We start from the raw sequence: 13,789 nt of genomic DNA, 5'->3' as shown, positions 1-13,789 counted from the left end.
GGGCGGCGGGGTCCGGCGGCCAGCCATGGTTGTTAGCCCGGGCGCCCTGCTCCGCCTGGCCGGCTGAGCCCTCCCCGGCGCCGGGACTCGGGGCTGCAGCGCGTTAAGCGGGGTGTCCCCCGTCCCCGCGGGGCGCGGCGGCGGTTCGGCCCCAGCGCGCCCGAGCGGCGCCCCCCGGAGCGGCGCGGAGCGGAGCCGGGGGGCCCATGAGCGGCGATGGCAGCGGCTATCGCCAGCTCGTTGATCCGGCAGAAGCGGCAGGCGAGGGAGTCCAACAGCGACCGGGTGTCCGCCTCCAAGCGCCGCTCCAGCCCCAGCAAGGACGGGCGCTCCCTCTGCGAGAGGCACGTCCTAGGGGTCTTCAGCAAAGTGCGCTTCTGCAGCGGCAGGAAACGGCCGGTGAGGAGGAGACCGGGTGAGTACGGCGGAAAGGGGCCGTGGGGACCCGCCCCGCGGGGTGGGGCAGCCCCGGATCCGCCGGGGTGGGTGCCCCGGGGCTCCCCCCTGCACCGCCGGGTGCCGTCCGGGGACGGGAGTGCTGCTCCCTCTTCGACTTTCGCCTGGGTCCTGGCTGGTGGGATGGGTGGGAGCAGAGCAGCCCCAGCATCCATCCCTCCGCCGCTGTCCGAAGTGGGTCCTCTGGCAGGAGAAACCCTCGGCTTAACCCGAGTTTACTTAACCCAGAATTGTATTTTTCCGCCTCCCAGTAGGTATGCTTTTTAAAAAGTCTCCGCTTATTTTTCTGCATAGTGACAAGGAAATCGATAAACTAAGGATCAATTAGAATTGTGATCATTTGATAACTAGATCCATCAAGTGCTACTTCTTGCGCGGAGTTGCGTAGGGAATTTCATTAGCTCAGAAAGCTTTCTAGATGGCAGCGGCACGACTGTTGCACCTAACAGCGAGCTTGCAAGGACCTAGAAATGTATTTTAGGAGTCTCTTTTTCCTTTCTTTATCTTTTTGAGTGTGTGTGCTCTGAGCCTTGGCTCCTTGTAGAAAACTTCAGCCCTAGTGTACGTGTTGCTCACATTTCCACGATGCAGTCCCACCACCCGCAGTTTCAATTCTGAGCGATGCTTTGGGCTCCCAGCTCTCCTTGGTAGGCACGAGAACTACCTGGCAAGAATAGGCCCTCTGTGATTTCTCGGTAGAATTATTATTTGCATCTTCCTTTCTTTTTTCCCTGCTATAAATCACCGCTAAGGTAAGAAAACAATGATTTGTTTGAGAAGCTGTTGTGAACATGTACTTTTCTCGGGTGTCTATTAGTATCATGGTTAAAAAAGTGATACTAATTTCCTCAGCAATTTGGGATGTACCATCAACCTGTGTAATCCTCCCATGTTTTCCATATACGTTAATGTTTTGTTTGTTGATTGGTCTCTTCATGAAGCCCTTTCTCCACATCTGAAGTCTGTCAGTCATGACTCTACAGCAAGGTGTCAGAGCTAGCTGAGGGCTGCTCTTCTGGTCTGTAGATTGAGGTACGTGACCTGTACTCAAGTGAGGAATAAAAAGAAACATGGGGAAAGCCTCTCGCTGTAGAAGGCTGCTTACTGTTGTCAACAAAGGGGAAAGAATAATTACTTTGGGTTGCTGTCAGCACTCCCGATTCGCAGGCTGCGGGGCAGGGACTATATTTAGCTAACAAAATGCTTCAAGACTTGCAATGCATGGGTTAGGCTGTGAAAACCAGATTCATTAATGGTCTGTTTTAAAGCAGTTACCAAAAGAAGATGCAAAACATCTGACATACGGTATGGCTTGAAATATTCAAAGGGAAAAAGGTTGCCTCTTTTTGTTTTCCTCACGTTATGATGAGTGGTAGCTTGCTGGACTGTCCTATGTATTAGTCAACCAGTGAGCCCAGCCCAAGAGATGGCTCTTGCCCCCAAAGTGTGGTCATTCTGTCTCAGGAATCGCTCTTTGTAGGATCAAGAGTGGGACCTGGGAGTCTCACTGATGAATTTTTTTCCCGTTCCTCTTTCTTCCTCATCTCCATCTGCTATTGAATAAGGTCCCTCTAAGATTAACAGGGGTGGGAAATCTAGATCTGTTATTTAGATTTCAAAATGCTTTGTTGCATTAAACTTTGACTGTTTTTTATTGCATGGTGTGGTTGGTGAGTCTTTATTGGTCCTGCCATAGTGCTTCCAGCTGTACAGGTCCAATTCCATGACTTTTGGGCTCACTAAATGCCTGTGAAGAATTGATAAATTCTAAGAATTCCCTCAACTTGCATGGACTTTCATGCTGAGGAAGGTGTTCAATAACCTACAGACAAGAATGCTTTAAGGAGAACTTTTTATTGACTTAGAAAGATCAAAGCTACTCAGTGCTGTAAAAATAGAGTTGTTCAGTCTTTAGAACTGTCAGTCAATCACTTGTAACCAGTGCTGTATTCATTTTATAAAATTAAAGTAGAGGAATTACGTTGTTTTTTTTAAAAAAAGTGTCTTTTCCTAGGCTATAGATTGTGTCTGCTTTAGTTCCCTGTATCCATCTTTTAAATAGGGATTTGTTTTAGTGCTACATCCTGTTCCTGGACTCAGGTGTGCTGCTCAGAAGGCAGCGTGCCACTCAGTTTGCTGCTACTGGGATTGTTTATTCAGGGAGTGTATTGTGCCCAAATAGCTTATTCATTGCAGAGTCGCTCTTCTGCATAGAAAATGATATGCAAATGAATTGAAACTGGTTTAAAGAAATGTGCATACATTGTGCAGTGACCCACAAGCCCAGTGATTATGTGTACTTAATAATATGCTGGCTCAGTAGTTTGCAAGTCAGTGAAATGAACGTGAGAAATATCCATGTTCAGAAGGGGTACAATCCCATCTGGAAATGGTATGGTACTAGGGGAACTATCTTTACTTTTTTAATCATGACCTCATTTTATGGCTATGGGGAGTAACTGTCAAAATACTTCATGTTTACAGAGTGATTTTCATCTGTAGTACTCAACAAGCTCTACCAAAATGGGAGGATTCTTCCCATTTTACGGAAGGTGAGCCCAAGGCACGGAGCAGTTACCTGACACAGAGATCTCATTCCTGATGCTGGGTCCAGCACGCCAAGCTTTGGGCCCCCCACCACCAGCGAGGTTACAATGCGACTATGGTGGAGCTGTAGCAACTTGCACCATTACAGAAATACAGCTGTGATGGTGGTTCACATTCCCTTTGCTCTTTGCTTTTGTAAAAGCAATTGTGTGAGCTTACGTCAATTAAGTGTTTTGTTTTGTTTTGTTTTTTAATATGTGACTCAAACAGCACTGTAACTAAAATATTCAGTAAAGATGTTTGTGAGCGGAGTTACATTTTGCACTGGTTGGCACCTTCTACTTCATTTCGCAGCTCGTGTGAAGCGAGAGTGAAATACTTCAGCTCTCACACAAGAAGGGAGAATTTGCACCCAGTAGAAGTTCAGGCTCACTTGGCGGTGGGCATGAGTAGTCGAAGGTTTTGGCAAGCGATGGGGAAACCAGGTCTGTGCAGGGACATCTTGTATAATCAGAGCTATCAGCTCCTAGGGAAAACAGACTGCAGAAACATCTAATTTGTCAGTTGCAATAAGCACCATGTTGTAAAACGAGCACTTGTTTCATCTGCCTTTTCAACGGGCAAAGGCAGCTCTCTCTCATGCATGGTCTATGTTCTTTTATATCTTTTCCTTGTGCTTGGCTCTAAGATATGATTTCTCAGTTTAAGACAGGCCAAATAAGGACACTGAGAGCTGTGGACTAAGGTGAAAATTTGGACACATGGGATTAATCTCATTATTGTGAATTAATATTGACCACGGTTGTGCAGGTGCCAAGCAAAATATGTGTATGTTGAACAGCACCTGTACAATTATATGTATAAAGTACAGTTAGAAAAGATTAAATTATATATTTTGCTCTGACTGTAGTAGCTTGATAGGGGATTTAAAAGAAATTGCTATATGGCATGGCTTTTTGGTGCAGATTCCAGAGATGGATCCTTCATCAGGGAATGATAGAGACAAGAGGTGAATGCAGAAGACTAGACAAAGCAGCGCTCTCTACGTGATTTCTCTGCCAACAAATGGTTGAACCCAGTAGTTGCATCCCCGTTGCAGCTTCTTCATCCCTTCTTCAGCTGTTTTGTAGCAGGCTGGAAGCCCTGGGCTGGTGGGTCCAACTTGTCTGTGAAAACTGTGGCCATTGCTTCACCAACTGTCTTCTCAGGCAGAGCTCACCCCAGGGAGCTGGGGTGGAGTTGGCCTTCCATTGTGCCATGGCCACTGGGGGCTTGGCACAGAGGGAAGCAGGCTGGAGCATCAGGCACAGCATCTGTGGTGGTTGGTGGAAATTTTATCTGAGTGAAGCCTGCTGAGAGGGTGTCGTTACTTGGGGAAATAATATTTGGATTCAGGCAGCTTCGGGTCAAGCAGTGCCAGGCACTGGTGTAGCAGCATCTCCATCCCTTCAGGCATTGCTTCTCTAGATGAGTTTCCAGCTCAGAGTTCAGTCTCAAGCAGGTTTTACCCCAGCAAAAAGAAAAAAGAAAATTTGTGTTGTTGTTATTTCCTTATTTTTCTCTGTCTGATATATATTTTGTGCTCCTCCAGGGAAAGGATGTTTTTCCTTAAGGAGATCTAAAGGCTTGTTCCAAAGTGAAGGAAATGGCTCACACATATTAAAAAAAGCAGTAACTTAAAATATGTTTTCCCTTTGCAGTATTTCTCATTTTGAATAATAAATGGAGATTTGGAATTTAAAATATAAGTATGTAGATATTTTTGCAGCAGTATAAAGAAAATATAAGAGCAACTTTAGCTGAAGGACACAGAAGGACTTTGTTCATTCGGAGATTCATTTAAAACATTTGAGAAGTCTGTCATCTCTGCAAGCTGTTAAATTCCCTGAGTTAAATCCTAAAGTCCTTTCTGATTTCATGCAGGGTGAAAATTATGATTGAAGCTCATGGAAAAAACCACCTTTTTAGCTCCACATTAAACTCGTCGTAGTCCTTGCCTGCTTTTGTGGGGTGGTTCATCTCAGACCCGCTGTAATATCTGCCTAACCTGTGGAATTTGGCCCCTCTGTTGGCAGTGTGCTGATGCCAGCTGTGCTATCTCAGCACATAGCTGCTGTCTGCAGCAGGATTCAGGCTGTATCCCAGCACTGTTCCATAGTGTGTGTTTGCACACTTGGGTGTGTGCTCAGCCAAGGGAGGTCCATCCCATCCTTCTGCCCGCTCCTCTACAGAATTTGGTGCTGTGTCCCATCTCTGAGTGGCTGGGCGGAATGGAAATGCCTGGAAATCCTGGCATCACCCGGCCAGCAAGAAGCTCTTAGAAGTGCTAGCTGAGATGAGGGCATGTATGCCAAGTGGCCAGCCAAACATGAGCATCGATAATGTCAAGAGGAAGGGGCACAGCCTTGAGGGTGTGTGTCCTCCTTGTTTGGAGCAGTCTGTGGGTGAGGTCTGCCACTGGTGCTGTAAGATCCTTCCGCACCCGCCAGCACTAATGAATGCTGAAATAATCAAGAGGAGGGGAAAAGGCTTCCTCCTGCTCGTGACAGCTCAGCAGATGGGTTTCATTTTATCAAATTGATCCCCGGGGGTGGTATCACACATGTTCGTGACTTGCAGATGTGGTGACTGTCACAGTGTGTGTCTGTGCTCGGTTACTGGGGGGGTCAGATAGCAACCCCGAACTCTCCGCTCTGTGATCTGGGGAAGAGCTGCAGGCTCCTGGCTTACTCCAGAGCATGGGGAACGCAGCGGCCAGCTCGCTTTGCAACACAGCTTGCGGGTGAGTGTGTCAGTCAGTAAGCTACCTCGTACTAGGTCTGGACTGGTTGGTGCCAAGAAAATCCATGGAAGTCATCCAAGCTCCTAGAGGGACGGATATCTTCCCTCCCCATGGCCTCAGGGGTATCTGTGCTTGTGGGAGCAGTGAAAAATCATTAACCAGCAGAGGAGGTTCACCATTAGAGCAATACAAATGATTGATTCCTCCATCACCAGCCAAATGGAAAAGTCAGGGCAAAAAGAGGTTCATAAGTTATTATTTTCCCTCCCCCTAAAATAAAAGATCCATATAAATCAAATTATCATTGACTGATATAATCGGGTTGGGATTTTTTGGGGGGAAAAAAAAGAAGGTACAATTTCATTTGGAGGATTTTTATATGTGTATTTTTCTTTAACTTTCAGGTGTACTTCTAAATTAAATGTTTTGAAATAAAAACTCAAAAGCTTGAGTTCCAAAAATACCAAAATGAAGACAAGATTTTCTTTCTCCCTTCCTTCCTTCCTTCCTTCCTTCCTTCCTTCCTTTTTTGCTTTGCTGAATTCAGCATGAATTCAGAATAGTTTCAATAGATCAGATACTGCATATTTTAACAGATAAGATATCTATTACCAAAACAATTCAACAGCTGACTCGGGCAGTGTGGAGAGCAGAGCTGCCACAGGAGCTGAAGAGATTGTCAGAATCTCACTCCTGTGAGAGACAAACACGGTCCTGAGTCTCACTATATCGAGGAGCAAGGGCAAACCCACTTGGGCTTATATTCCTTCCTTCTTTCTCCTCCCCAAATGGGCACACCATGAACTGCCAGATAGCATGGTGGCCAAGTAGGCATTTGTTCCATCCCTCTGGCATTCTTTCCATTTGATCTATCCCTCTGAACAGCCGTGTGCACATTATTTCTAGGAGTGTCCTACTCCCGCACAGTTGACACCAAGCTGTGATTTATTATTGTTAAAATCAAAGCAAGAATTTTAACAAGCAAAACATAGGGGATTGACATCCCTTTTGTATTTGCAAGCTCCATGGCTTGGCAGGAGAAGGTGACCAAGAGAGCAGCTCACGCAATGCAGCTCCAGAGAACTAACCTTTAAGAACATGTATGTTTCTGTACGCTCCGTGTTCCCGTGTTCTGTCCTGGCATCATTCCGTGGCTGCGTTACTGTTGTGCCTTAATCTTGGACTTCTCTTGTGAAGTGACCCGTACCAAAATCATCTACTCTGTGCCTGGGCTGCAGACACTGCAGTCTATGAGGGAACGGTACCTTTATGTTCTGTTCTCCTGTTTAATGCATGCTTCATCTCTATTCCCTAGCTAACGTGATATTCTTCTTATTAATACATTATCCTTTCTGAGTATAAAGCAAACTACTACATCTGTTGTTTTACCTTTACCCTGTTCTGACATGTAGCAGAATCCTGAAATAACTTGGCCTTTCCGGAGGCTGGTTTTACTTCGTATCTCTATTAAAAGCTGTAATAGACCCATGGACACACTTTGTGCCCCTCATCCAGCAAACACTGCTAGCGGGGGATCCTAGAATAAATTATTTTTAAAGGGAGGCGGTTGTGTTTTGAGAGGAGTCAATGTGGACACTGAATTTTTGCAGCATGGTAGCAGGGCTGTAGGGCTACAGCTTCCTGACAGTACTGTCTCTGAAAATAGCAGCTACGACACATTTTTCAAATGGTAAACCAGAAGGCAGCTTTCTAGAGAGCTGTGGAACACGACTGTGGTATTCACTGTTCAGGCAGACCACTCCGGCTTTTCCAGCCCCCACGCTGCAGCACAGACAAATATCTGCATGCTTGTTCCAAGCACTGAATTGAGGCTCTCTGAAATCCTGATGGAGCTTATGTGGTTGCTGAGAAAATTCAGCTGAAGTGCCCTGACACCTGTCAGACACCTCGGCTGTCTTCTGCTCATTCCAGAATGTCCTGGCTAAAAGTGACAGGCTCAGAGGCAGAGTAATGGGCTGAGCCCTCCTTGTCCTTGGGGATAAGCTGCTGGGCTGGTTCCTGATGGGATGGGGGAGACTGAGTCCATGCAGCGCCTTGGGGAATTCCTCCTGTCTGTCCTTTCCCCGTGGAGTGGGCTGGGCTGTGAGGTGGGGGTTAATGCTGAAAACCTCATCATCATTCACTGAATGGGGCGTCGCAGCTCTGTTCCCTCATCTGCTCTGTGGCTTTGGGTTTGTCCCTTTCCCCCAGTATCACGGGGAGATGACTAATATGCCTGGGGTCCCTCTAAGGAGATGCCGTATGGGGTTGTATTGCTCCTGGCAGAGCTCTAAGTTTGGAGGAGTGTCAAGCTCTTGTGCAGACCCTGGCTTGGGTCAGGGCAAGGGGAGTAGTAGCAGTAGCAGCTTCTCGCTCTTCTTGGAAGCAGGTGCATCCATTGTACCTGAAGTTGTATGTGGGAGGAAGGGGGGAATTTTGTCCAAGGGACACCTGCTTCAGAGTCTGCCTTGCATCAGTGCTCCATTCTCCTTCAGCACAAGGATGACCTCTAATTTGCATGATCCTTGGCACTGTCACGTTTCCAAAAAGAAACCCTCGTCTGGGGACATGTGGCACTTCTCTGGCCAGAAGGTGGGCGGCTGAGGGGAAAGGAGGGGAGGGGTTATGCTGCTTCTTTCTTCCTGGGGTCTTTTCAGTGTGGTGGTTCAGGTTTGAAGTGCTTGGCTCCATTGACAGGTGCCAAAAAAGGGGAGATGAGAAATGATTGGTTGCCTCCAGTGGCAGGGGCTGGATTTGAGGATGAAGATCCAGGGTTAGATATGGCTATGGCAGTGACGGAGAGTAGAGATCTTCTCCCCATCACGCAGCAGCATCCATGGAGGACGCTGTGCAGAGCAGTCTCCCCATGGCATTCCTCTCTCCCCTCCAGCAGCGTGCCCTGGTAGGGGATGGGTTACATCCAGTGGACGGCTACAAGCTGTGAACTGGCAAAATATCCACAGAGAGGCAATATAATTCTGTTACTTGTTCCTCTTTCTCTACTAAATGCTGATTGGGATCATGATAAAGATCATAAAAACCCAGAATGTTCCTTCCTGGAAATATTTAAGCATTTTGGATTGAAATGAAGGAAGAAAAGAGCCAGATCTTGGGGTTAATAGAAACTTCACTTAATTGATATTTATCTAGAACAGCATAGTTTGCAGTCCCCTCCCCGTGCTGGCTGCACAGATAGTTTCTTTCCTTAGCGGTTGCTACTCCTATTGTCTGAACTGCCAAATAAATACATTTTCTTCATTCCCCAAAGCAAAACTGTTTGCAAAAGGTCAAGCAGTATGGGACTGCTGCAAGTGAAGCCAGGCTGCAAAAACCCAGCCCACATCTTCCAGAAAACTGAAAAGCAGTAGAAATGAGCAAAAAGACACAGTGGTTTTGGCTTCCAGGGACTGATTTGGGGTTGAGGAGCATACGGCAGTTCCTGAAGGATGCTCCCCGGGGACTTAGGAGCTGCTGGGCTGCAGGAGGTGCAGGAGTCACGTATTGGCAGGCGAGGGGCTTGGATGGTGCACCTGCTCCCGAGCTGGTCCTTTCCCTGGCACAGCTCCTTTAACCGGATCGGGGTCTGAATTGTTGGCTGCCCGCACCCTCCACCTCAGTTATTGATCTGCAGCCGTTCATGTGGGCATCCGCTTGTGACTGACATCAGGCTTTTGCAGGGATTTTCTGTGATGGTGGCTAAGAGGGCTGGCAGAGTGTGGGGTATCACCACCAGTGCTCTGCTGGCTTTTTATTGTTTGGTTTTATGTTTTTCAGTACCGGGTCTGCCTGCTGCCTAACTCACAACATCGTTATTTAAAAATTTATAAACATTTATTTTGGTTTTTATTTAATATATTTCTGTGCCACTTTTACCTTCCCCTTAAACATTTATTCTACTATTTTTCTTTCTGTTTCTTCAAAAACACAGATCTACTGTCCATGAAATAAATTTTAGATTTTAGTGCTAGAGCCCAATAGGGGCGCTTGAACGATTAGAAACCACCAGGTGAAGTTTGAGACCTTCTGAGCCCTCAGGTGGTGTTGGCTTCTGGGCAGCTGGAGGAGCAGGAGCTGTGTTTGGAGACCTGTTGGAGAGGCAGATTTTCTGTTTTTGCTCCATCTGCACTGTGTCATCCTGAGCACGCTCATCCCCGGGGAGGGAGCTCACTGTTTACAGCTCTCCCCTGAGACATCAGCAGGGCAGGTGGTGAACCTGCCTGTCTCACTGGAGCCCTCGGGGCCACCCAGCATCGGGAATGAGGTATTTGTAGTGAGATCCAAACCATGAAACACCATCCTTATTTAAAACTGAGCTTTAGGTGGAATGAGGCGGATGATGACTCTGTAACACTGTAAGTATTTTCATTAGGTGGAAGGAAAACTCTGGCTCAGATGAAAAATTAATATAATTCTGCAGGTTAAAAAAGGGTGTATTTTTACAAAGGAAAAGGAAAAAAGAATGAACTTTGTGTCACATGGCAGGTTTGGGCCATTTTTAGCATGATTCTATAAAGTATAATGTTTCAAACCCGAGTGGAACAAGCAGCACATTTTCTTTATGCATTTAGGTGTTGTGGAAGATTTGTCAAAATTTAGTAACATCATAATTTTGGGTCAAAAAATGCTTGCAAACTGCTACAGGAATTCTTAAGCTGCATTAGTGCAGTGAGCAAAAGAAATTCTTAAAATGCAACCTGACTGATTCAAGCTTTAATTTTTCTACATCATAGGCTCATTACCTGTTAAATAAAAAAGTATCACACCTCTCATCCCTTTAGAAAATGCTGCAGGAGTGCATGAGGAATACTGTAGCAAAAGGGGGCATTATTGCCTGATGTTGTTGAATGCTTGCAGAGTGACACTGGGACCCAAATTTTAGCCTGAGTTGTCATCCAGTAATTACCCAGGGCTATTCTGTGAGCTGGTGTTGATAGGACCAGGTACCCTCCACGAGACCAATAGCATCTTAAGTGATTAATTTCTGCTCAGTGCTTGTTGATAGCACATTCTGTCTATTTTCTATTTTAATGAATTTACTTTCCTAGGTGTGTGGAGCTGGGTGGAAGAAGGATATAGTCATTTCTGTAGTGTGTTGTGTTTGTGTGAGGGACTTCTTGGTGTTTCTGCAGTATTTCAAGCCTGTTGGATTGATGGGGGAAGCAGAGAGATTTAGTGTCTGAGAATAGCACAAATCACAGCGCCGTGGCAGGCGTGAACAGCAGGGATGGCGTCTGCTCTGCTCGTGTGAGGACTATTAGTGATCTGGTGCCTTGTGTGGAGCACTTCAAGGTGAGGGGAGCTGGAATCTCTGTTGTGGAGCCCTTCAAAAACTCAGGGTGCAGAAGTGTGATAATGTCACCAAGTTGTGGTCGCCTAGTCAGCAAGGCTGAAGGGACCTCCGAGGTTGACTAGTCCAACTGCAGCCTTGCACTGACACCAGACACACATTCTCCAGGCAGATGTTTTTTAGCCTGCTTTTAACATCTTCCCATGGAGAAAATTCTAGATAGAAAGAATTTCTTAGTATCCTAAACCGGGAAGAAATCTGCTTAACTGACAGTGAAGAAGTTTTATGTTGCACATTGGAGTCAACAAAACAAAACACAACCTTTCTTACTGTACAAGCAGCAAAGCACTGCCACAAGATTTCCTGGGATTTCTTACCCATCAATCAACTCCTTAGGACACGTCTGGGTGATGTGTGGCCCGGTAGGAAACCCTTTCTCCCTCCATGCCTGTTTGTAGGGTGAGAGATGCTGCAGGAGTGGGGAGAGGGCAGAGCTTTTTTGCATTTCTCCCTCCTGCCTGCTCCAGGCAGCAAAGCCCAGGAAGCATCATCTCCAGGCAGCAAAGCCCAGGCACCATCCTCCGAGCCTGCCTTCCCACATCCCTTGGGGATAGCATAGCTGTGTCCCCTTTGATGGTATGAGCTTTGTGCTCAACCATCCCTCAACACAAAAGCTCTGCAGAGTGGAGGTACATGTTTGCTAAATCTTCATGCAGCACTTGAGCTCTCATTGCTGGCATAGGAAGGTCTGGATTTTATTCCCAATGTTTCCACTTCATGGGTGCCTGCTCGGGAGCTGACACAACCCATGGTGGCCAGGGAGAAGCCACCCTGAAGGGGCACACGCTCGGTTGGTTCATGGAGTCACGTTTGCAACCAAATGAAATGCGCTCTGTGATTGTGGGCTCACACATAGTATTTATGCTATCCTCTGTTTCATTCTGGGTGAATATGTTGTAATTTTGGCTAATTACACAATATGTCAGGAATAATTGCAGGGTGTTCCTCAAAATAAATAATATATCTTGTGTGCTTTGCTATCCATACTTATGAGCATGCTGAAACCTTTAGTAGCCAAGGCATTGACTGTGCTAGAAAATGACAGCTTAGAAGCTGTAGCTATAACTTCTTTCTCATTAAATTTTTCATTTTTTTAATTCACTTACCTGAAAAAGCTTACCCTGCATAAATTCTGGAACAGCCGTACATCTCTCTCTTATGCTTTCTGGTTTTGTCAGGTTTTGGTTTTCTTCTCATTGGAGCTCAAGTCAATACAGGTGTAGAAGATTGCTCTTTAAAGGGGAAATGTTTTGAAATTTTGACTGCTGGTAAAACACACTGGATCAACAGAGCAACACAAACTGTGTCCTGGGGGAGGCAAAGACAAACCCAGGAGTGCAGCTGTATAAAGAATTGATTTTTTAGTTCTCTGGTCAAATAAAAGAAGTTTGTGGGGAGGAGGGGATTCAGATCTAATGCAATATTTCAGTCTACTTAAAATGAAACTTTGACTTTCATCTCCAACTCTTTTAACGTCTTTCTTTTTTATTATTACATTTCTAAATAAAACATTGTCTCAAAAGAGGAAATCAAAACTTTTACCATTTTCAGATCTCCTTTTTTCTCTGTTAATGAGATGGAGTTTGTGTAAAGCTTCAGCTGTTTTTACTCTGAGTTTTTTAACAAAATATCCGGCTAGACAATTTCACACAGAGATAGTCAGCAATTCTATGCCAAAATAATTGGTGGTAGTTTGGCCATCAGTCCTCTTCAATGTGCCTCCCCATTGCTTTCACTTGCACTGGTGTTTGAGGATCGCTTTTCGACCTGCAGCGCTGGAGATGGCTGTCTTGTCTGTAGTTTGTGTGCAGGAACTGCTCAGAAGGAGTAGCTCATGTGTCATGCACGTTGGTTTGCTATTTCCCTTCTAGGAAAAGCCATCCAAGATTTAGGATCTCTTTGTCCTTGAGCCTTGGACGTTATGTGGCTGTTGCTTGGGGTCAGGAGCTTGGGGAGTCAGTGAGGTGCAGGGTGACTTAGCTCTAAGTTCTAACATCTGTAAGCTCCTAGGAAAAGGGGGGTCTGGGAGAGACATGTAGCAATGGTCTAATCTTGCACCCCCCATTTTCAATGCTTTATATGATCCCTTTCTCTGCCCCTTAGACTTGTATTAAATATCTGTGTAAAGCTGATTCCCTGGACATGGGAGAGCCCACGTGAATGCCAGTGCTGTGCAACCACACCCTTTCCACCTACTTTACAAGTGAGAAATACACTTCCCTGGAGGGACTCATCTTTGTAAGAGCAAAGCAGGTGTAGTGCAGAGCTTTGTACATGTCTGCTCCCTAGTAGAAGGGTACAGGCAGGCAACTGTGCTCGGTGCTAGAGGGCTAATTACTATTTCTCCTTGCAGGCATCAGCACAGGAATGGAAATCACTTCTCTGGATGCTCTTTTTGCCTACAAGGTGCCATTCTGCTCTAGTGACTCACTGATGGTGACAGCTTTGATGGGTGCTGTCATTGGCTTGAGCCCATCATCCCTCTGAGTTAGGGAAATGTCATTTTCAGAAGCTTGTCCTTCAAATCCAGAGGTCATCCCTGTCAGCAGAGCCTGTTATTTCACGTAATACATCCTGGAAACACCAGTTGTCTCTCTGTAGTTATTAGCCCTGGGTGGAGATTTGCACTTGAGATGAGTAAATACATGAGTGAGCCA

At 46.0% G+C, this 13,789-nt stretch overlaps 1 protein-coding gene across 2 annotated transcripts in view; it reads left to right on the top strand.

Moving 5' to 3' along the window:
• FGF12 (fibroblast growth factor 12) overlaps positions 1–13,789 on the top strand; it is a 253,561-nt gene that overhangs the window by 150,873 nt on the left and 88,899 nt on the right. Inside the window, exon 1 of one of the 2 annotated variants that reach the window (XM_014946032.1) lies at positions 7–415. The exons of the other annotated variant lie outside the window; for it this stretch is intronic. Coding sequence (XP_014801518.1) covers positions 217–415 — 199 coding nt within the window. The 5' untranslated portion in view covers positions 7–216. Of the gene's footprint in view, positions 1–6; positions 416–13,789 lie in introns of those variants that run through there. 2 annotated transcript variants of the gene reach the window in all.

The sequence above is a fragment of the Calidris pugnax genome, unplaced genomic scaffold (assembly GCF_001431845.1).
Source record: "Calidris pugnax isolate Ruff unplaced genomic scaffold, ASM143184v1 scaffold111, whole genome shotgun sequence".
NCBI lineage: Eukaryota > Metazoa > Chordata > Aves > Charadriiformes > Scolopacidae > Calidris > Calidris pugnax.
Note: the sequence above shows the minus strand (reverse complement) of the source record. Positions and strands in the feature narration are given on the sequence as shown.